The 24,543-nt window shown below is 43.8% G+C and overlaps 2 protein-coding genes across 3 annotated transcripts in view; one reads left to right on the top strand and one right to left on the bottom strand.

The window, feature by feature from the left end:
- Positions 1-4,203, top strand: part of jph3b (junctophilin 3b) — a 46,159-nt gene extending 41,956 nt beyond the window's left edge. For both annotated transcript variants that reach the window (XM_029668298.2, XM_029668297.2), the window contains exon 5: positions 1,736-4,203. In XM_029668298.2, the coding sequence (XP_029524158.1) occupies positions 1,736-1,816 (81 nt within the window). In that variant the 3' untranslated portion in view covers positions 1,817-4,203. The remainder of the gene's footprint in view (positions 1-1,735) is intronic.
- Positions 4,204-7,980: 3,777 nt separating this feature from the next.
- On the bottom strand, positions 7,981-17,412 carry klhdc4 (kelch domain containing 4). The gene is made up of 12 exons (XM_029668296.2): positions 17,196-17,412; positions 16,877-16,968; positions 16,465-16,543; positions 14,866-14,964; positions 11,000-11,136; positions 10,800-10,892; positions 10,432-10,594; positions 10,211-10,289; positions 9,873-10,081; positions 9,355-9,754; positions 9,144-9,263; positions 7,981-8,806 (listed from the first exon to the last, which is right to left on the bottom strand). Exons 1-12 carry the CDS (start codon positions 17,295-17,297, stop codon positions 8,631-8,633), a joined length of 1,749 nt encoding a protein of 582 aa, XP_029524156.1. The 5' UTR covers positions 17,298-17,412; the 3' UTR covers positions 7,981-8,630.
- Positions 17,413-24,543: the final 7,131 nt, after the last annotated feature.

Below are 24,543 nucleotides of genomic sequence, written 5' to 3'. Positions count from 1 at the left end.
TAAAAAGATGAGAGAGGCCTATAATTTTCATCATAGGCACACTTCAACTATGACAGACAAAATTAGAAGAAAGAAATCCAGAAAATCACATTGTAGGATTTTTAATTAATTTATTTGCAAATTATGGTGGAAAATAAGTATTTGGTCACCTACAAACAAGCAAGATTTCTGGCTCTCACTGACCTGTAACTTCTTCTTTAAGAGGCTCCTCTGTCCTCCACTCGTTACCTGTATTAATGGCACCTGTTTGAACTTGTTATCAGTATAAAAGACACCTGTCCACAACCTCAAACAGTCACACTCCATTATGGCCAAGACCAAAGAGCTGTCAAAGGACACCAGAAACAAAATTGTAGACCTGCACCAGGCTGGGAGGACTGAATCTGCAATAGGTAAGCAGCGTGGTTTGAAGAAATCAACTGTGGGAGCAATTATTAGGAAATGGAAGACATACAAGACCACTGATAATCTCCCTCAATCTGTGGCTCCACGCAAGATCTCACCCCGTGGGTTCAAAATGATCACAAGAACGGTGAGCAAAAATCCCAGAACCACACGGGGGGACCTAGTGAATGACCTGCAGAGAGCTGGGACCAAAGTAACAAAGCCTACCATCAGTAACACACTACGCCGCCAGGGACTCAAATCCTGCAGTGCCAGATGTGTCCCCCTGCTTAAGCCAGTACATGTCCAGGCCCGTCTGAAGTTTGCTAGAGAGCATTTGGATGATCCAGAAGAAGATTGGGAGAATGTCATATGGTCAGACGAAACCAAAATATAACTTTTTGGTAAAAACTCAACTTGTCGTGTTTGGAGGACAAAGAATGCTGAGTTGCATCCAAAGAACACCATACCTACTGTGAAGCATGGGCGTGGAAACGTCATGCTTTGGGGCTGTTTTTCTGCAAAGGGACCAGGACGACTGATCCGTGTAAAGGAAAGAATGAATGGAGCCATGTATCGTGAGATTTTGAGTGAAAACCTCCTTCCATCAGCAAGGACATTGAAGATGAAACATGGCTGGGTCTTTCAGCATGACAATGATCCCAAACACAAACTTCGTAAGAAGCATTTCAAGATCCTGGAGTGGCCTAGCCAGTCTCCAGATCTCAACCCCATAGAAAGTCCATGTTGCCCAGAAACAGCCCCAAAACATCACTGCTCTAGAGGAGATCTGCATGGAGGAATGGGCCAAAATACCAGCAACAGTGTGTGAAAACCTTGTGAAGACTTACAGAAAACATTTAACGTCTGTCATTGTCAACAAAGGGTATATAACAATGTATTGAGATAAACTTTTGTTATTGACCAAATACTTATTTTCCACCATAATTTGCAAATAAATTCATTAAAAATCCTACAATGTGATTTTCTGGATTTTCTTTTTCATTTTGTCTGTCATAGTTGAAGTGTACCTATGATGAAAATTACAGGCCTCTCTCATCTTTTTAAGTGGGAGAACTTGCACAATTGGTGGCTGACTAAATACTCTTTTGCCCCACTATATATGTGTGTGTGTGTGTGTGTGTGTGTGTGTGTGTGTGTGTGTGTGTGTGTGTGTGTGTGTGTGTGTGTGTGTGTGTGTGTGTGTGTGTGTGTGTGTGTGTGTGTGTGTGTGTGTGTGTGTGTGTGTGTGTGTGTGTGTGTGTGTGTGTGTGTGTGTGTGTGTGTGTGTGTGTGTGTGTGTGTGAAGTCTGAATTAACATGTACTATTCTCTCCCTCCCTCCTCCACAGGGCTCCAGCTCAATTCTGGTCATCATGGTGATTTTGCTCAACATTGGAGTTGCAATTTTGTTTATTCACTTTTTTATTTAAAAATGGATTGCCTATTAATATCTATGCTATTATTATAACATATTATGAGTATTATCATGACTATACAGCCCTTGGGAATTTGACACTATGTAAAGAGTACAGTAAGAGGATTAACAATATGGGGATAAAGCTGGTTCCCAATGCCCAGATGAAAGATAAGCAGTGATCTGCAAAATATATATATATATATATATATGTAATTCTTTCTCTCCCTGACATTACCTGTTTTTCATCTTAAATCAATGTTTAAAAAAGGTTTGTAACTTATAATTTAACTTATTAATTTGCTCACGTATGATATATTCATTTAAATTATTTTTTATTCCTTACTTGCCTTTTCTCTGTTAATATTGCTGATGTTCTTTTGGTTTAGTTTGTTTGGAATGGTAGACTCAGATGAGCACTTCTTGTATAATGGTGTAGCGGGTCGAATGAGACAGGATATAATGTATCTAGTCTGGTTATGGCTGTGTCCACCTGACCTGGGTTCAAAAACTATTTGGCATAATTTAAAATTCTTTAGCTGTGCTTGATTGAGCTTGCCTGTTGCACTGGAAACAATCGAAAAGTCTGAAAAGTGCAAAACCCTGCCTACCTGGTGGTTGAGGCAGGCTAAAAGCAAATGCTGAAAGTATTTTAAAGATTTCAAGTAGTATTTGAACCCAGGTGTGTTGTCCACCCAGGTAATACAATGTTAAAGGGATGGGAAATGGACCCCTGTCCTACCCACTGCCCTCCAAACCCTCCCCCTTCTCTCCCTCCTGACACGTTGTTCCTCTTCCCAATTATTAATTCAGTCTCTCATCCCCCCTTCCTCCCCTTCCCGGTAGTCCCCTCATGACATCACGCCGTATCCTGTTACCCCCTTTATTTGTTTCATGTAACTCTCCTTTTATTTAATATTCCACCATGCTCCCCTATTCCTACAACCAGCCATCTTAACCAAGACTTCCCCAAATAGACCAGAGAATGTCCATGGCAAGCAGGTGTTTCATGAAAAATGAAACAACATATATATAGATATGATTAAATAAAATAGGGCTACAAAAACACTTTTGCAACTACAGATCCTAGTTAGCAACAGGACATGTTTACAATCTGAAAAACCGGGATGACCAACACAAAATTGCCTCTAACAACTATAGCACCATAAAACCTATCTATGTTAGAAAACCTGTTGCAAATTTAGCAACTTGGGTTACCAAGATTGAGCCATGTGCAAAGAACTACTGTGTATCAACTCTAATCTGTCTGTAACTGGAGTAGGAATAGTTTTGTCTGAAAGGGCTTCTAATGTGAAAGATTCTCTTTATAGTCAACATACAACAAAATGAACAAATGATCTAAAGGAAAGAACTCTCAAACACACACACACACACATTGTACAATACCATGTACACAACAGGTACAATACTCCCACACATACAGTGGTATGTGAATGATAAGCTATATTCATATAAAATATTGACATTCCAAAAAACTTTCTCAATGTCTCTCTGGCCTTTAACGCACAGGTTGAACTTTATATGAGGACTAGCGAATAACATTCTGTCAGTTCTCATCTATCTGCTCCTCTGTCCCCTACAGAGCCATTCTCTCTCTCTCTCTCTCTCTCTCTCTCTACAGTATCATGTCTAAAGGTTTCTACCCAAACCTCACCCCACACACCTGGTCTGGTCTGGAGGCACTGGCTGGCCGTACTGTAAGAGGCCTAGTGCAAGTTCAGAGACTGTTATGTTTAAAACTGCTGCTTTCAAAACAAATGATTTACCAAGACAGAAAAAAATAATATTTTTGAGCTATTTGCAAGACTTCTGAAAAAACGCCTACTGCCTTGTTTTATAAAGTTGAAAAAAATATCTAAAATGCATGCTCATGTATGTTTTAGTTTTGTATAGATAAATCTTTTTGGGGAAAAATATAAATGTCTCCTCTAGCCCTCTACTGCTAATATTCCATCCTATTTTTTGGGAAGATTTGGGCTTTTCTCACCCTCCACCCAGATTTCATTGTTGCTAAAACACTAAGGAAAACCTGATATATTTAGAACATTTATTAAGAGGAACATACTAGGGAAAAAACACTCTTTTCATAAGGAAATACAAGTTGGGGGCATAAACTAGTATTTCACTGCCTCTCAAACCTGATTCTTCTTCGCTGTCACTGTCCTCCAGCTCACTGTCCTCCAGCTCACTGTCCTCACTATCAGAGGGTGATCCTAACTACTCCATTAGGATCCTTTCGCCCATAGAATGTCGCTGTGTCCATTGCATGTGAATGTCAGTGGATATTTTGGCAAAAAATATCCATATCCATCAAATGTCTTTCATTGAGCATGATATTGCCCTGAAAAGTAGCCTAACTGCACAACGTTGCCCTGAGGCAACAAAAAGAAAACTACATTTGTTTTTTCATATATATATATATATATATATATATGAAAAAGAAAACTACATTTGTTTTTTCATATATATATATATATATATATATATATATATATATATTTGTGTTCAAAAATCAAATATGCTTCTTTACAGGTTCCTACACAATTAGATATTTTTAATTGTCAAGTTATCTCTAGTTAAACATGCAAAATAATGAAATGTATTGTACACTTCAGTCACACCACGTGCTCAGGCTGCTCTGCTTCCTGAAAGAAGGTCCCTCCCCCAGTTGATACATCATACCAACTTCTGCACCTCATTGGATTGTTTACAGACATGTCATCACATATTATCATAATAAGGGGAGGTTGAGGGGCAAAAATATTTTCTGTTGCCTAAGGGCAACGATGTGCAGTAGAGGGCTAGTTTTGGAAGCAGTATAAGAAGGGAGTGGGGGGGTGGGAGGCTGCAAAAAAAATAAAAAAAAAAAAAGTGGTACTTTACAGGCTTTGCCAAGTTGCTCTTAGTCCTGAGCAAGCAGAACTTTTCCAGCTGTTGTCCAGTATTGTTCTGTGAAGCAGACTCTTCCATAGGGTAGCCTGGGCTTGCGCTACAGTACAGTACATTACAGTACATTACAAGATCCAGACACAGGCTACTAGTCTACTGCATCCCACTGCTTCTCCAAGACAAAGCCCACATCTTAGACGCAATGAAAACAAGAGAGAAAAAACAAACAGACAAACTAAGAGAAGTGTTTTGCTTTTTTTTTTTTATATATAGCTGGCTAACTAACTCAAAGACTCTGAGATGTTTTTATAGCATGTCTGTAAGGGGCTTGTACTCCACCCTGATTCTCCTGGTCCTCCTGTAAGTGATCATCCGGTCTGTGTGTGCTCGCTCTTCTCTTCCTCCTATGCCTCTCCGTTTCTCTATCCAGCAAAGTTAAACAGAGCTGCCAATGTGAAGGAATGAAAGTTGGGGCCAAACGTGTGTAGTTTTATTTTTCAACAACGTTTGCTCCCCCAGTCTTGACTACATGAGTTAGTAGGTACTGTTGGAAACTGGACTGATACCGTTAGAGGGTTAAGGCATATTATGGGAAAGGGTTTACTGATTCAAAGAACAACTATGGAAAAGTGTTCCAGTGGCTGTTGATGATACTGAGAGGTGCAGAGGTGACGACTGGCTGATCTACCTGCTCCTGTGGTTTTTCTACCATTCCGACTGGAAGTACCCATCGCATGCCAAAGCATGCCCAGTTCTTTTCTTCTCCTCTCTTTTATTTCTTTACTTTTTGGGGGTCTGTTCGTTTTTGAGTTATGTGGAGAAAATAATGAAAGTGTTTGAAAGAAAACTCCTGGTTTGTGGTTATTGAATCTTTGTCCTCTCCCTCTTTCTTCAGGTCTGATTTTAATCAGGTCTTCTTTCCATAATGAAAAAGAGTATTGAAGATATCAGAGATAAAATTATTTGAATGTGCGTGTGTATGCAGGTATACACTGCATATTGTTAAATAGTTTAAGGTGAACAACATGTTAGATACCAAAGTGCAACAGAGACAGGAGTAAACCAAGCTGCTACTTTAAACTGCAGCATTGGAGTGTGGGTCACCATGGCAACCCTGACTTCGTATTCCCCTCCATCATATGAGGGGCGTGGTCAGACCGATGAGGGCGGGGTTTGTCTCCCGGGACCCATCTTCACAATGAAAGGGAGGGCAGAGAGAGAGAGAAAAGGCAGAGGAAAATGGTGAATCAAGCTCGACACACCTTCATTTCCCTCAGTCTTCCCTCTCTGTGCCGTTTCAGTCTATATACTGTATATGAACCCATCCTCTATCCTTTTCTATTCTTCTTTATTTCCCATGCTCTTGCATTACCATTACCCAGAGAGAAAAAAAGTATTCCCCTGAATAGATTTAAAATGGTACACTCCAAATACACAACTGCAGCTTGGCTTGTAGGCTTCATGTCAATAACATTAGTTTGTGTGTGTTGCCTTCATGTTGCTACATCAGCCAGCAAGACCACACAACAAAACCAGAAGGATGCAACTTACATACAAAATATATTCTTTAGCTTAGCTGGTATATAATGGCACAAGTACATGAGAACATATCCTAGTTGTATTGCTAGTATTGTCGTAGCCCTGTCAACTCCTATCTCAATTCCACTGTCCTTTTCTCAGTGCAGTTTTCGGTCTGTCTTGTCGTGTCTCTGACTGCCTCCCTGTCTGCTCATTGTCTGAAGGGAAGTTAAGCCAATTTCACCAGATTACTGTAATGAAATCACTGCGTGAAGTTTAGCTGTGTCCCACCACTGAACAGGATGATGGGTAATTTCTCTAAATCTATTGGAGGAGGTAGAGAAAGAGGTAACAGTCTGTCATGGACTCACCAAATATCTGTCCAGCTGACAGCTGTGTGTATGATCACAACTACTCACATTAAACACACAAACAAATGGCTATAAATTGAATTATTTGACTTCTTATCTTGGAAACTGTATTAGCATATTATGAGTCAGAATACCGGGCCGGAACAGCTTCAGTGCGACAACATTGAGAAGGGTTGATAATGAATGATGATTATTGCACCTAGTCAGTCTAAAAACACCTAATATGGTATTATAAAATAGGAGAACACCAAAAAGATCAAGAAAACAGGGAATGAAATTATACAACTAACACTGAAGTAGCCATACACTCTGAATGAGTCTCACTCTCACATGGGACCACTGACGAGTCTGTGACGATAACACTTCATGTGCTCCGACACGTCAGCAGCACTGGGCCCCCCAAAAAGTCTATTTTTAGTTATTTATATCGGTCTTTTTTACAGGATTTAAAAATTTGGGGTCGAAGGCGAATGAAGAAGAGAGTGAGGGAAAGAGTTGGAGACAGTCTGCAGCATCCCAGTAACCTCATCCATCTATCTGCTTTCCATCTATTATTCATCCCTCCACTCGTCATCCCTCATTCTTCTCAGAGCTGAGAAAATAGGTCACTCTGGGATAGCTAGCTAGCTAGGCTGCGTTTCATTTGGAGGCACAGCTTTCCTCGCCCCTCGTCTCTTATCTTGAAGAATGATCTGGCCTTAATGGCCATGTACTCCTATAATCTCCACCGACACAGCCAGAAGAGGACTGGCCATCCCTCAGAGTGTGGTTCCTCTCTAGGTTTCTTTCTAGGGAGTTTTACCTAGCCACCATGCTTTTACATCTGCATTGCTTGCTGTTTGGGGTTTTAGGCTCGGTTCCTGTATAGCACTTTGTGACATCTGCGGATGTAAAAAGGGCTTTAAAAAAACATTTGATTGATTGATACCTGACTACTATTCTAAAGTATTTTCATTGTCCTTTTCAAATCACTCACTCGCTGAATTGTCCTCCCTCTGCGATATACCTTCCTCTCTCCATCATCAGATAAGAAGATGAGTCTGGAGGAGAGGTAGAGCTAAAACGAAGGAACTGTTTTACCTTTAGCATACAGCAGGGGAAGTTTGACTACATGTTTGACCGCTGCACAGTGCGTAGTAAACAGTCAGGGAGCCAATGTACTACAGTATATGTTCTGGCAAAGCTTTGGTAGCAGGGTAGAGTGGTTCAAATATGTCAAAAGTTGAGTCAACAACCTATTTTAAAGGCTAAAACATAATCTTCTTATCTTCAATACAACACAAACACTGGGAAAGATCAACCAGTATTTATCAGGTTGAGCAGTTTTCAACACTACACACATTGGCCGTCACCTTTAAAAATACTACAGACACTACAGAAGTATTATGGTTGGATGTTTAATGACAAATTGGTTTAGAAAACAATAAATCAAAGGGGGTGAGCAATGACAAGGATTTTCTGACCATCTTCTTGAAGATATGAAACTAGAAACTAATTCCAAATACGATACAGTATACATACTGCAGTGTAGTCCAACTGCCAAAACAGCAGCATATTTTCGTGCACAATTAGGCCTACTGTACAAAGGCATGGGTGGTTATGAGGGCAGAAAATGTTCACCAAGCAGAGAGATTATTTAATTGGCCTCTTCAGTTTAAAGAAGTGTTTTCCAACTCTAATAATGTGTCATAGGGAAGAATGAGGATACTCATCAGTGGTTCCCAACTCCAGTCCTTGAGTACCCCCAACCGTGTACATTTTTGTTGTAGCCCCAAACAAACTAACCTGATTCAACTCATTGAGGTCTTGATGATTAGTTGAATCAGGTGTGCTTGTCCGTGGCTACAATACAAATGTGTGCTGTTGGGAGGGGGGGGGTACTTGAGGACTGGAGTTGGGAAACACTGATGAGTACCCTCGTTCTTCCCTATGACAAACTATCACTCTCCACCTGTCCCACACACACACACACACACACACACACACACACACACACACACACAAAGAAGGCGGATACACATACACCCTGGCTCACTGCTGGTCTTCATAGAACACCTTGGCCATGGCTATGCCCACTTTCTGCACCTTCGTGTCCTTAGCCTCTGGGCCCATGTTGGCCCGGGCCTGGCCTACCCAGTATTGCTCTGTACGGCTCTGGAAGTCTTCCAGCGCCTCACCTGGCTGCACTGGGGGGTGATCCTCCTCATCTGTAAACGCATACACCACACAGAAGAGAGTGTTACTGCTGGTGTCAACACTACTGCGACTGACATTGTGTTTAGACAGCACTGTCCCTTGAGGCTTTCTATAAGAGGCTTTTGGCTTCGGCTTTGATGCAACCTGTTCACTGCTCTAGTGGAGAAGTACATTCTCTGATATACTACGGCTTTCAGCCAATCAGCATTCAGGGCTCGAACCACCCAGTTGATATAGCCTGATATACCACAGCTTTCAGCCAATCAGCACTATTGAACACATGAAGAGCAGAATAAAGTAGGGTTAGAAACATACACCGAAAAGAATAAAGGGATATTTCTCATTTACCCTGTAAGTCACTTTCTTCTTCAGATTCCTCCCCTTCGTCATCACCTCCTTTAGCCTCCTCTTCATCCCCCTCCTCATCGTCCTCTGAGTCAGACCAGTCATCCAGCCACTCTTGGGTCTCTACAGAGAGAAGGGGTCAGTGTGATCAGGAAGTCAACCTCCATCCCACAGAAACACACGGACAGAAAAGCCCAGTTTCCCTCTTACTTACTGGGGTCCATCTCGACCAGCACCTCCCACTGGTCCATCTTGTGGAGGTCCAGACAGTACAGGTCGTTGAGGGTGAACTGGCGGTCACCCACCTCAAACATGCCCCCGTACAAATACAGCTTCCCATATTTCACTGTTGCCATGGCACTGGAGCGAGCACAGGGCTCGACAAGGATGGCCGAGGCACCTTCCTCACCTTCCTCCTCTTCCTCACTCTCTTCCTCCACCTGTGTCCCGGGGATTATTTCCTTGATGGTCATGACTGTTCCGTCTTCAGTGACGATCTCCTTGATGACCTCCACAGGTCCCTGTGCTGCTGCTCCTTCCTCCTCCTGACCCTCCCCTGACCCCTCCCCTTCCTTCTTCCCCCGTCGACGCTTCTTCTTCTCCGACTTACAGCCCTGGACAAGGGGAGGGAAAAACAGGTCAACAACAACAATATTAACACAGCTGCTTACAAATGTCCAAGTAAACATTATATCTACTGTATGTGCCAAAATAGAAGTTTCCAGCAGTTACCTTGAGCTGAGCAGGGAACCAGCGGTGCTTGTTGATGTCATACAGGTAAAGGTCGTTGTAGAAGTCCCCCTCCAGAGTCTCATCTTCCTCCTCGTCACACACCCCTCCGAAGAGCAGCGCCCGGCCCGTGGGCCCCACAGCCAGGGAGAAGCCCGACCGGGCGGGTGGCTTGGAGCCTGAGGGACTCACCCGGGACCACAACCACTTCTCTGAAAGGGACAGGGAGAAAATAAACATGAGGAACAATGTCATGTGAATAGAAATCCCATTGCCCTGCGTTTTATTTGTCCAGGCTAGTCTGTAGCCAATAGTAAGTATAAGCCTGAGCATCACTGTACCTTGTTCTTCTTTGCCATCTCTCTTGAGGAGAAACATGTCAGAGTGGATGGTTCCCTTTTCCACATCTTTCTTAGCTTTCTAATAGGGAAGAATAAAAACACAACTTTGATTTAAAATGTCATGGAGTCATTCAAAGACTTGCTGCATATCTCTCAATATCATATCAAATTAACATGAGCAAACTTAAGAACCTGTTGTGCACACACACACACACACACACCACTTTGGAGTATCCTCCGTAGATGATGACCCCGGAGCCATCGGGGGTAGAGGTCATCTGGCAGGCTGAACGAGGGGAGGGGCCAGTGCCGGAGGGGGAGAGGCGACTCCAGGTGAAGGAGTCCAGACTGAAGGCATGTACATCGTTGTAGTAGATAAAATCCCTGCAAGATAAGAAGTACACTATCAACAAAATAATCTAGTTCATTTTGCATATTTCATGCAGCGGCTGCATCTCATATTGTGATAGTTTGACCTCCATAAAGCTAGCCAGAAGGTTCTCTTTCCTCTCCTCTTATTTCCTACAATTACTCTGCCTATCACCTCTCCTTAACTGACACGATAGCTCCTCCCATCATCTCTCCTTACCTAGCACTTTCGTGGAAGCCTCCGAACACCAGCAACTGCCTCTTACTCAGGACCATACGATGTCCACTCCTACCAGAGGGGGCACCTGGAACCCTGGGTTACAGACACAACACTTGAACTCACACAAACAGGTTCATCTAGTAGCATCTCAAACATACGTTTAACACACTATTACTACTACAGCAATATGGCTCCCTCACTTGATCTGCTCCCAGGTGTTTGTGGAGAGGTGAAGAACCCAGAGGTCTTTATAGTGGTAGAACTGCTCCCCGTCAGGAGACGCAAACTCCCCTCCAAACAACCACAGCTGCCCCCCTGCCTGGGGAACTACCACCGCCTGCAGAGAGAGAGAAAGAGAGACAGAGAAAGGAGAGAGAGAGAAAGATGGAAGGGAGAGAGAGAGTTATCAGGTAGATATCATCTACTCTGGCAATCTCTCAAATCTCTTCATAGCTGTATCAAAGGTATAGTCTGTCCTCTGGTGTCCAAAAGGGAGAATGACAGCACAATGGGCAGGCTGCCACCTGAGACCCGCAGTGAGAGAAATCATTCATCCACAACAGAGAAAAAGTGAAAAATAAAATGTGTCAGTAAAGGTGTGACATGCCTTTGAGTTCCCCAAAAGTAGAACAAAGGTGTGAAAAAGTTACCCTGAGCTGTCTAAGTGACTATAAATAGTAAAGGTAGAATCCTGAAAGAAGGCAGGGGGGGGATCTGGTGAGCTCTGTAAAGTACAAGGATGCAAACTGGTGAGGGCCCAAAAAGTTTAAACAAATGTTTTGAACGGAAACACACGAGAAATCGATGGAAATGTTCTGAGTGGGGTTGTCTCTCTGCATTTAGATATATTCATACGGATACTGTACATTTTTACAGCCACTGTGTATCAACTGTATATCAACTGTATATCAACCATATACCCACTGTATAGCAACCATATACCCACTGTATATCAACGTATACCCACTGTATATCAACGTATACCCACTGTATATCAACCAGATACCCACTGTATATCAACCAGATACCCACTGTATACCGACTGTATATCAACCATATACCCACTGTATATCAACCGCATACCCACTGTATATCAACCACATACCCACTGTATATCAACCACATACCCACTGTATATCAACCACATACCCACTGTATATCAACCGTATACCCACTGTATATCAACCGCATACCCACTGTATATCAACCGTATACCCACTGTATATCAACCACATACCCACTGTATATCAACCGTACACCCACTGTATATCAACCGTACACCCACTGTATATCAACCGTACACCCACTGTATATCAACCGTACACCCACTGTATATCAACCTTATACCCACTGTATATCAACCGTATACCCACTGTATATCAACCGTATACCCACGGTATATCAACCGTATACCCACGGTATATCAACCGTATACCCACGGTATATCAACCGTATATCAACCGTCTACCCACTGATTATTTGTATATCTGCTCATTCTCTTATAGCTCTATGCTCACTGTACCTAATTGTATATCATGTATGTAAACTTTGTTTAAATGCTGCTGTCTGTATTCTGTCTATAAATATTGTCTATCACTAGCAGCACCATATCACTAAGTACAGTGGGGCAAAAAAGTATTTAGTCAGCCACCAATTGTGCAAGTTCTCCCACTTAAAAAGATGAGAGGCCTATAATTTATCATAGGTACACTTCAACTATGACAGACAAAATGAGAAAAAAAATCCAGAAAATCACATTGTAGGATTTTTTATTAATTAATTTGCAAATTATGGTGGAAAATAAGTATTTGGTCAATAACAAAAGTTTATCTCAATACTTTGTTATATACCCTTTGTTGGCAATGACAGAGGTCAAACGTTTTCTGTCTTCACAAGGTTTTCACACACTGTTGCTGGTATTTTGGCCCATTCCTCCATGCAAATCTCCTCTAGAGCAGTGATGTTTTGGGGCTGTTTCTGGGCAACACGGACTTTCAACTCCCTCCAAAGATTTTCTATGGGGTTGAGATCTGGAGACTGGTTAGGCCACTCCAGGACCTTGAAATGCTTCTTACGAAGCCATTCCTTCGTTGCCTGGGCGGTGTGTTTGGGATCATTGTCATGCTGAAAGACCCAGCCATGTTTCATCTTCAATGCCCTTGCTGATGGAAGGAGGTTTTCACTCAAAATCTCACGATACATGGCCCCATTCATTCTTTCCTTTACACGGATCAGTCGTCCTGGTCCCTTTGCAGAAAAACAGCCCCAAAGCATGATGTTTCCACCCCCATGCTTCACAGTAGGTATGGTGTTCTTTGGATGCAACTCAGCATTCTTTGTCCTCCAAACACGACGAGTTGAGTTTTTACCAAAAAGTTCTATTTTGGTTTCATCTGACCATATGACATTCTCCCAATCTTTTTCTGGATCATCCAAATGCTCTCTAGCAAACTTCAGACGGGCCTGGACATGTACTGGCTTAAGCAAGGGGACATGTCTTGCACTGCAGGATTTGAGTCCCTGGTGGCGTAGTGTGTTACTGATGGTAGGCTTTGTTACTTTGGTCCCAGCTCTCTGCAGGTCATTCACTAGGTCCCCCCGTGTGGTTCTGGGATTTTTGCTCACCGTTCTTGTGATCATTTTGACCCCACGGGGTGAGATCTTGCGTGGAGCCCCAGATCGAGGGAGATTATCAGTGGTCTTGTATGTCTTCCATTTCCTAATAATTGCTCCCACAGTTGATTTCTTCAAACCAAGCTGCTTACCTATTGCAGATTCAGTCTTCCCAGCCTGGTGCAGGTCTACAATTTTGTTTCTGGTGTCCTTTGACAGCTCTTTGGTCTTGGCCATAATGGAGTGTGACAGTTTGAGGTTGTGGACAGGTGTCTTTTATACTGATAACAAGTTCAAACAGGTGCCATTGATACAGGTATCGAGTGGAGGACAGAGGAGCCTCTTAAAGAAGAAGTTACAGGTCTGTGAGAGCTAGAAATCTTGCTTGTTTGTAGGTGACCAAATACTTATTTCCCACCATAATTTGCAAATAAATTCATTAAAAATCCTACAATGTGATTTTCTGGATTTTGTGTACCTATGATGAAAATGACAGGCCTCATCTTTTAAAGTGGGAGAACCTGCGCAATTGGTGGCTGACTAAATACTTTTTTGCCCCACTGTAACATTCAGAGTACGTGTAAATGTACTTGTCGAATAAAGGGGATTCTGATTTTCCTAACAATGTGATACCAGGCCAACTATAACAATACCTAGTAGTATGGTGATCCACCCCCTCAGATTGAGTTTAGAATGATATTGATTAGACATATGCATCCTACTTCGAAGCATCTCTTTGAGTAGGCTATCTATCCCTTTTCCCTGCGCCATCCAAATGTGTGTATAGCCAAGGTACCATGGTGTTCGTTAGCCAGGTAACATGACTAAACAAGGTCGTTTGTTATGAAACCAAAAACTCGCAAAATGGCCTGCTTGTTCTTAGAGGTGAAATCAAAAGATACCTATCCACTTTGCTCACCCTGGGAGCTGCTCTAATAATTGAACAAATTTAACAACAGAAATCCCATGACTGTCTGCACTCCCCAACTCGCCATTGCAGCTAAATAACATTTTCAAAACTTATGGAGATGCGCATAAAGAACAGACGGAGCGAAGCAGCTGAGTAGGCGAATGGCTGGTTAGGGGGACGCGGGTAACTGCTCACATCAGACACACGTGATATTGGATGAAGCACTCATTTTGATATAACATATCTGACATCACGCTCTGAACTCCGTTTGATATTCAATTTGTAGGACGCGTATGGTAGGGATGCATCCTGTACTCGTTAGAGAGAGAAGGAAGTAATCGCAGAGGGAGAAGATCTGCTTGCGCTCTCTCTTTTATAGCTTAATGTGTGATACACTCTAGGTCTGCACACTCTGATCCGCTAAGGTGTTGATCTATTTTGAGATCTAAACGGCGGATATCGTCGAAAAGAGACATGTTTGCATCCCTGAAAGAAAACGGAGGTGGTTGTAGAGATGGTGGTTGAAAGGAGGTACATAGTTACCTGGTGAGCACAGCGTCGTGGAGGAGGGTTGGGGATGTCTGACTTCACCCAGGTGTTCTTCTTTATGTTATAGAAGAACAGGTCATTGTAGAGGTACGTCTGAAAGGAAGAAAATTAACCCACTGTTAACCCTATTCATCCAAAGTCAATAAGGATTAATAACAGACAAAAAATGGTGAATATAAATATAAAAATACATTAATAAATATATGAATACATTAATAAGTATATGAATATAAAGGCTCCCGAGTGGTGCAGTGGTCTAAGGCACTGCTTCTCAGTGCTAGAGGCATCACTACAAACCCTGGTTCGATTCCAGGCTGTATCACAACCAGCAGTGATTGGGAGTCCCATAGGGCGGCACACAATTGGCCCAGTGTCGTCCTGGTTAGGGTTTGGCCGGTGTAGGCCGTCATTGTAAATAAGAATGTGTTCTTAACTGACTTGCCTAGTTAAATAAAAAAAATAAAAGGTGTTCAGCATATACTATATATACAAAATTATTTGGACACCCCTTCAAATGAGTGGATTTGACTATGCTGACAGGTGTATAAAATCGAGCACACAGCCATGCAATCTCCATAGACAAACATTGGCAGTAGAATGGCCTTGCTAAAGAGCTCAGTGACTTTCAATGTGGCCCCTTCATAGGATTCCACCTTTCCAACAAGTCAGTTCATCAAAATGCTGTGCGGTTATTGTGAAGTGAAAACATCCAGGACCAACAACGGCTCAGCCGCAAAGTGCTAGGGCAGACAAGCTCACAGAACGAGACTGTAAGCTTGAGTGCTGAAGCGCGTAAAGATCGTCTGTCCTCAGTTGCAACGCTCACTACCGAGTTCCAAACTGCCTCGGGAAGCAACATCAGAACAAGAACTGTTTGTCTGGAGCTTCATGAAATGGGTTTCCATGGCCGAGTAGCCACACAAGCCTAAGATCACCATGCGCAAGAGGTGTAAAGCTCGCCGCCATTGGACTCTGGAGCAGTGGAAACGTGTTCTCTGGAGTGATGATTCACGTTTCACCATCTGGCAGTCTGACAGACGAATGCATAGTGCAAACTGTAAAGTTTGGTGGAGGAGGAAAAATGGTCTGGGGCTGTTTTTCATGGCCCCTTAGTTCCAGTGAAGGGAAATCTTAATGCTACAGCATGCAATGACATTCTAGACGATTCTGTGCTTCCAACTTTATGGCAACAGTTCGGGGAAGGCCCTTTCCTGGTTCAGCATGACAATGCCCCCGTGCACAAAGCGAGGTCCATACAGAAATGGTTTGTCGAGATCGGTGTGGAAGAACTTGACTGGCCTGCTCAAAGCCCTGATCTCAACCCCATCGAACACCTTTGGGATTAATTGGAATGACGACTACGAGCCAGGCCTAATCGCCCAACATCAGACTTCACTAGTGCTCGTGGCTGAATGGAAGCACATACCTGCAGCAATGTTCCAACATCTAGTGGAGAGCCTTCCCAGAAGAGTGGAGGCTGTTATAGTAGCAAAGGAGGGACCAACTCCATATTAAAGCCCATGATTTTGGAATGAGATGTTCGACGAGCAGGTGTCCACATGCTTTAGGTCATGTAGTGTATATGAATCGTACCTTTTTGCCATTGAAGAACTCGCCTCCAAACAAGATCAGCTCATCCTTGTCGGGGTGTGCTGACAGTGAGGCGTTCAACCTGAGTGATGAGACAAACAGGATACCACTACTATCAAATCAAATCACATTTTATTGGTCGCATACAAATATTTAGCAGATGTTATTGCAGGTGTAGCAAAAATGCTTGTGACACCTGGCTCTGACTTGAGCTGCCACACCTAACACAAAGGCTCATGTTCAGTAGGCACGAAACAGCAAAGGTTTTGAAATGGAAAAAAAAATGAAAACGAGACAATTCTTATTGTACAAGATCAGCCAAAGTAACTCAGTAACACATTTTCTCCAGTTTTGTGCCCATTGAACATGATCCAGGTCAACACCTATCAACATCTAGGACAGAGTAGTGGGTCACCTGGGTGAGGGGGGCGGGCAGGCGGTCTCCACAACTGTTGTCTTCTTTGCATCCAAGGACTGAAACTCAGCTATCAGTGCAGCCAGGTCCTCCTGTATCAATGCCAAATGAAAACAACACAGCAGTGAACAGCTGAAACTATTCACTCTGTACAATGTCATGTGATTGAGTAGAAGTTAATTGACTTGGAATTTCACACACACGATTTTATGTAATAAGATGGTATGCTATAAATACATTGTAATGTACTGTAGAACTATCTAGCTAGCTAATGTTAGTAGCCAGCAGTTGAAAGGGAGACAGACATGCCTAACGTTACCTCTTCTCGTTTAGACCGCTTTGAAATCTTTTTATCCATTTTGGCTGCTGTCTTCTCTGCTCCTTTCATTTTCTTTTGTTCTTTTTGACCCTTTTTGCCCATTTTTACAGGACAGTACTAGCTACAGATTAGCTTTGAATCAGTTGTTGAAGCAGAACCACATGGAAATTGTCCAGCTAAATAAACTCACATGTACTTCCACAGACAAGCGCGGTTCACTTCCGGCAACAACAGCGAAGTGACATGGAAACATGTCTATTGTCTATACAGTATGAAATAGTGCCACCTGTTGCACTGGATGTAGTACTAGCTCACTCCGAGTAAAATGAGAAGCAGGTTTAGACTAGAAATATCAACTTGGAAAGTGTAGGCTAGTTCTGTGGACCAGTTATCTGGGAAGCATTGCAGATGTTATTTCACACAATGAGTTCAGTAGATTATGCTACATTTAAAGAAATGATGTTTCAACTCATATTTGTATCATGTAAGACATAATGCCTGGTATTGTAAAGAACTATGCTAAAGGGCACGTAAAAAGATTAAGCTCATTGTTTTTAGAGAGGACAAGCCTGTTGCATGTTGTAACATCATTCATTGAGCTGGTCAGGAGAGTCCCAATCACTCCATTCATTTCCATTCATCTTCTGCACATCTACCATTCCAGTGTTTAATTGCTATATTGTAATTACTTCGCCAGCATGGCCTATTTATTGCCTTAACTCCCTTATCTTACCTCATTTGCACTCACTGTATATAGACTTCTTGTCTTCTTCTTTTTCTACTGTATTATTGACTATGTTTTGTTTATTCCATGTGTAACTCTGTGTTGTTTTATGTGTCGAACTGCTATGCTTTATCTTGGCCAGGTCGCAGTTGCAAATGAGAACTTGTTTAAACTAGCCTACCTGGTTAAATAAAGGTGAAAAATAATAATAATAAAAAAATATATATTCCTCCTGGTGGTGTATAATTTAACATCACCTTCAAATTGATGGAACGAGTGTCAGTTTACTGTTGAAACCCTGTGACAGGCATAGACCATGTGCACCCAGCAGGCTTCATGTATGGCTCTCACACAAAGTGTCTAATCTTGATGTTGTTTTTGGCCCCTGCCTTCCTTGCTTTCTCTTTGAGTCCTGCCCTGATCTACAGTTGTAGCATTGAGGTATAACAATTTATTCTGGGAACCTTAAGGAACATGGTCAGTATGTCAGCATGCACGCGGAAGTTAGCTGATAGGATGGTTGGTCAGATAAGGTTAGTCACATTAGGCAAGTAGTACCGGTGCATCAAGTCTGACATCAACAGCTTCTATCCCCAAGCAATACGAGTGGTAAATAACTAACAAAATAGCTACATGGACGGAGTTTACCTTGTATCTTTACTTACCTTTTATTCCAATATTTGCACTGTCTCTATGCCCTCTCACAGGGCCCTACACACTCGGTCACTCCAACACACACACACACTCCTAATAAAATCTTGGACACAGAGCATTGGTAAGGAATTTTCTTTTTTAGGACACACCACTTGTTTTTCCATACATTGAGCGTGTAGAAGGGGCTCGGGCATTGGATACTCAATGGCCTTGAGTGGCAAGTCTGTCACATTCAGATTCAGCCTCTCACAGGCCAGGGCCAGCGGGTCATGGCTTCTTGGTGAGGATGGCAAATCTCCTCATTCACTTGGGTCAAAAGATCCCTGCGTAAAGATAGCTGCCTGGGCTGGTTGTAAAGCAGGAGAGTGATCTCTGCCAACCAAAGCTTCCCTGGTCATCGAAGGGGTCTCGAAGATTAGGGATAAGCCCTGTTCCATCACTCTGTTTACTGGAGTGGGGACTATTAGGCATAGAGTGGGAAAAAGCATAAGGCGTTATGCTTGCCAAGGGTGTGCTAGTGCTTTCACCCCTAGTGGTGCATTTTCCCCACGTGGGGATGGAGTCTCTAAAAACCCTTACAGGATTGTCACCTCTAACAGTCTGGGAGTCAGTCTGGATCGATGCGAGAAGCGGCGTCTCTAGAGGCTGGAATAAGCTAGTGCCTGCGTGTCATGCGCACCCAAGGGTGTAATAAATCTGCAGAGGGGGAAGAGAGTGTGTCCCAGTAACTGGGGTACTTCGAAAATGAGTGAAAACATGCTCAATACTCGTGGATTGTGCCCTAGTGAGTGGCGACAGGTATGGCCATAACATGTCACCATGCTGGGCTATGTGCAAGAGAGAAATGACGAAATAATGGAATGACGTCAGACAGTGTAGCTAAAAGAAAGAAGGAAACATGCTGGTTTCCCAGATGTCCTAATCCTGAGCAGTAGAGCAGCTACAGTATGTGTCTGGTCTGTCTTGGCTCTAAAATATTGTGGAAGTAGAGTGTGCCTTGACTGCACGTACCAAGCACAAGTGTAAAAACAGGACGAGGAAAAGACCTGAGCGTTTGGTACTCACAAATAACCGACAGCTGTCTGGGGCTCTTCTCTCTTTTTAACCAGAAAGTAGAAGTAACTGTACTGATAGTACTGAGCTCGATAGATAGGGTTCTCCGTCAATAGAGCCGAGTTTCCATTGGCTTGTCAAAAAATCCCCAAAACTAAGTGGGCTGTAGATGCAGGATCTTAATTTGAGCCAGTTTGCTACAGCAGGAAAGTTCTCCTGCAAATGTGATCAAATTTAGATCCTACACCTGTAAGGGGGTTTCATGGGTGAGCCAACAAAAACCTGTTCCCCTGTTAAATAAATTAAAACTGAGCTAATGAGTGACCGGAAGCCACAGAGTGAATGGGGAAGTGTTAATCAGGTTACATTTACATGCCTTGTTCACCTAGAGTGATGGCAACCGATAAGATCAGAGGGAATGCGGATATGCTGACTTTCGCCCCTGGCTGAAACCTGACAAGGCTCTGAGGGTAGAGTCTAAAGGGCTCTACACAGGCTAAGCAAAGGGAGCCGACGGAGTCCCTTTGCGTTGCATTCCAAAAATTCAGCTGGACAAATGTATGTAGAAATACGCCGAGAGCGATGCAAACAGATCCAAATCAGTCAGGTTTCAAGACTAGTCATTCAACTGAGACTGCTCTTCTCTGTATCACGGAGGCGCTCCGCACTGCTAAAGCTAACTCTCTCTCCTCTGCTCTCATCCTTCTAGACCTATCGGCTGCCTTCGATACTGTGAACCATCAGATCCTCCTCTCCACCCTCTCCGAGTTGGGCATCTCCGGCGCGGCCCACGCTTGGATTGCGTCCTACCTGACAGGTCGCTCCTACCAGGTGGCGTGGCGAGAATCCGTCTCCACACCACGTGCTCTCACCACTGGTGTCCCCCAGGGCTCTGTTCTAGGCCCTCTCCTATTCTCGCTATACACCAAGTCACTTGGCTCTGTCATAACCTCACATGGTCTCTCCTATCATTGCTATGCAGACGACACACAATTAATCTTCTCCTTTCCCCCTTCTGATGACCAGGTGGCGAATCGCATCTCTGCATGTCTGGCAGACATATCAGTGTGGATGACGGATCACCACCTCAAGCTGAACCTCGGCAAGACGGAGCTGCTCTTCCTCCCGGGGAAGGACTGCCCGTTCCATGATCTCGCCATCACGGTTGACAACTCCATTGTGTCCTCCTCCCAGAGCGCTAAGAACCTTGGCGTGATCCTGGACAACACCCTGTCGTTCTCAACTAACATCAAGGCGGTGGCCCGTTCCTGTAGGTTCATGCTCTACAACATCCGCAGAGTACGACCCTGCCTCACACAGGAAGCGGCGCAGGTCCTAATCCAGGCACTTGTCATCTCCCGTCTGGATTACTGCACTCGCTGTTGGCTGGGCTCCCTGCCTGTGCCATTAAACCCCTACAACTCATCCAGAACGCCGCAGCCCGTCTGGTGTTCAACCTTCCCAAGTTCTCTCACGTCACCCCGCTCCTCCGCTCTCTCCACTGGCTTCCAGTTGAAGTCGCATCCGCTACAAGACCATGGTGCTTGCCTACGGAGCTGTGAGGGGAACGGCACCTCAGTACCTCCAGGCTCTGATCAGGCCCTACACCCAAACAAGGGCACTGCGTTCATCCACCTCTGGCCTGCTCGCCTCCCTACCACTGAGGAAGTACAGTTCCCGCTCAGCCCAGTCAAAACTGTTCGCTGCTCTGGCCCCCAATGGTGGAACAAACTCCCTCACGACGCCAGGACAGCGGAGTCAATCACCACCTTCCGGAGACACCTGAAACCCCACCTCTTTAAGGAATACCTAGGATAGGATAAAGTAATCCCTCTCACCCCCCTTAAAAGATTTAGATGCACTACTGTTCCACTGGATGTCATAAGGTGAATGCACCAATTTGTAAGTCGCTCTGGATAAGAGCGTCTGCTAAATGACTTAAATGTTAAATGTTAACAAACCTCCATTGCTCCATTTGCTGTGTAAATGTTAAAACTGTGTAAATTAAGGGACGATGGCACTTGGGAGTAAAGTGCAGCTCCTCCATTTTCTCATGTGAGCAAGGCCACCAAAGTGAGCTGCACAGTGATATAAAAAAAGTGCACCGTGCCTCCCCACTGCCTTTTCAGGCGGAGGGGGAGAAATGGCTCACGTTAAACCTGAGAGAGAGTGTAAGGCAGGAAGGCGTAGGCTTTGCGCGCTATCTTCCTCCGCTGCCAGTGCTGCGTCCTAGGAGAGCGGACATGCTGAGTCTAAAGAGCGCTACACAGTCTTAGCAAACGGAGCCGAAGGAGGTCCGTTTGCATCGCGTTCCAAAAATTCAGCCACACAAACGTACGTAGAAATATGTAAAGAGCGACGTAAACCGACTTCCATCTGCTCCGTTTGTGTACAGTGTAGCACCTGTGCAGCTCACTTTCATGGCCTTGCTCACATGGAAAAACGGAGGAGCTGCACTTTATCCCCAAATGCCATCATCCCAAAGCCAGTTTGTTGTTCCCTCCAGTGTTGCCAACTCCTCAGTAAGGAAAGTAGCTATTGGCTGTCCTAAAAGTCGCTAGAAGTTAATTAAATGACGCCATCGCCGAATTTGCATAATTGGCCATGTACATGTAATTGTGATGGATGCAGTAGGAGAGAGGAATAACATCATGGGAGAGACAAAAAGTGAGTAAAAAAAACACCCTAAATATGTTTAGAACTACAAATGAACTCTCTTCTGTTTCTTCTTGAGGGTTTTTAATGTCACAATTCCAACCCTCCTCCTTTATCCGGGCTTGGGACTGCCAAAAGTGACCCTCTGGCAGAGTTACTTAGTTTTCTATTTCATTTTTTATTTTATTTTTTTGTTTTTAAGTTTAGTTTTCTTAGTTTGGTTTGTAACCTTATGGGTCCACTTAGGAGCCTACAACAAGTCACAGTAAAACATGAACATTTTTAACCATAACATTTTATTTTATTTTTGTACAATCGACATTAACAATCTAAATGGACCAAAAATAGAAAATAGAAAAAAACGGTCAATGGCATTGTGAGACAATTATGGTAACTAGTCTGGCCCTAATTCAGGTTAATTGTTTTGTTTTTCCAGACCCTCCTCCACACACACAAAGGGTGTGCTGGCTCACAGAAAGAGTGGGTCATCATCATTTTGGTCAAGGCTCTCTATGGCAGGTTCAGCAACTGAAGGAGCTGACTTACATGAGTAAGCAGCTGATGTGCCAAAAAGCTGAAAAACATTATCAGGCAGCTGGTGCTCATAGCAAGCCTCACCAGACAGCTTCAGTCCATATCGAATGTACAGGATGGAGTTAAGAGTCTGCAAGGACATTTGTTTTCTATTTAGCTTTTTACCACACTCATCTGGCTGAATACTCTCTCGACTTCAGCATTCGAGTGTGGCAAGGACAACACAGACACAGCATCCATGGCAAGTTCTTGAAACAGGTTGATATCAGCTGCATCCCTGAACACTCCAGAAGCCCAGTGTGTTTTTTGTCTCATTCCATTTACCAAGATGGATGGCATGCCATTGCTGGAGAATCTTGTCTATCTCTGCAGGGGAGTAGCCAAGGAGCTTGGCTATTTTTCTTTTTCTCCAGGGCTCTTATTGTGCTTCAGAGTTTCCTCCACATTGAAAACTGACATGTACTGCAATGCTTCGATGTTGTCCGGCAGTCTCACGCTCAACTCATTAGTGAGGGAGATGGTGAAGGCTACACACCGCTTTCAGACATTGTTTTCATCCTCAGGCGCAAGGTGGAGCTTAGCTGCCTTTGACTCAAAAAGGTAACCAAAGTACAGTTTGGGACTGATGTATCCATCTATTGGCCCTTTGATTACATCAACATTTGCCAGTGGATTCAGCACCCTGCTGCTCACAGACTTGATCAGGCTAACCAAGCTGTCAAGTAGCTTAAGAGGATCTACTTGCTCTCCCTCAAAAGCCTTCATGGCCAACTGTATCTCACCCAGCACTGACTTCAAAAAAGTCAGATACAATATGTTTTAAGGATCACTGTACATGGAGTATAAAACCTCTGCCATGTAGCAGTGTTCACTGGACTTGGTGACTGTGAAATGCAGCCTAAGCTCCTCCCACTGGTCCAAAATGCGTGAAACCGCAGGTTCAATGGAGAGCCAACGTGTGGCACACACCTTGGTTACCTGTAAAGGTTTCTCCACACAGTTTATGGTCTCATATATGGCCTTTTGTAGGCCTCCCTGCGCTTTGGAGACACTGAAAACCAGTTATAAGTCTCTCGTACCAAGTACTCCACACTACGGGGATGGTGTCATTGGAAGCATGACTTACAGCAAGCTGCAGAGAGTGGCACACACAGCGAATAAGAACCAGATATTTGAGACCAAACTCCTCCTCCAGCACTTTATGGACCCCATTGTTAATCCCCGTCATAAGAGGCATTGTCAGTCCCTATCCCCAGGAGTTTCTCTTTTTTAAGACAACACTTCTCGAGGAAAGCCACAACAGCACAGGCTATAGATTTGGCATCTACTCCCACCAACTCAACAAGCACCAGAAATGTTGATACAATTGTTTGCTTGGTGTCACTAAAGTACCTTATCATAACCCCCAGGTACTTAGAAACACTTACATCCATTGTCTCATCGAGGAGGCTGAAACGCTGGTCACCCACATCTCTGGACTCATCGAGGAGGCTGAAACGCTGGTCACCCACATCTGTGGACTCATCGAGGAGGAGGCTGAAAACGCTGGTCACTTACATCCGTTGTCTCATCGAGGCGGCTGAAACGCTGGTCACCCACATCTGTGGACTCATCGAGGAGGAGGCTGAAAACGCTGGTCACTTACATCCGTTGTCTCATCGAGGAGGCTGAAACGCTGGTCACCCACATCTGTGGACTCATCGAGGAGGCTGAAACGCTGGTCACCCA

The sequence above is a fragment of the Oncorhynchus nerka genome, linkage group LG9a (assembly GCF_034236695.1).
Source record: "Oncorhynchus nerka isolate Pitt River linkage group LG9a, Oner_Uvic_2.0, whole genome shotgun sequence".
Taxonomy (NCBI): domain Eukaryota; kingdom Metazoa; phylum Chordata; class Actinopteri; order Salmoniformes; family Salmonidae; genus Oncorhynchus; species Oncorhynchus nerka.
Note: the sequence above shows the minus strand (reverse complement) of the source record. Positions and strands in the feature narration are given on the sequence as shown.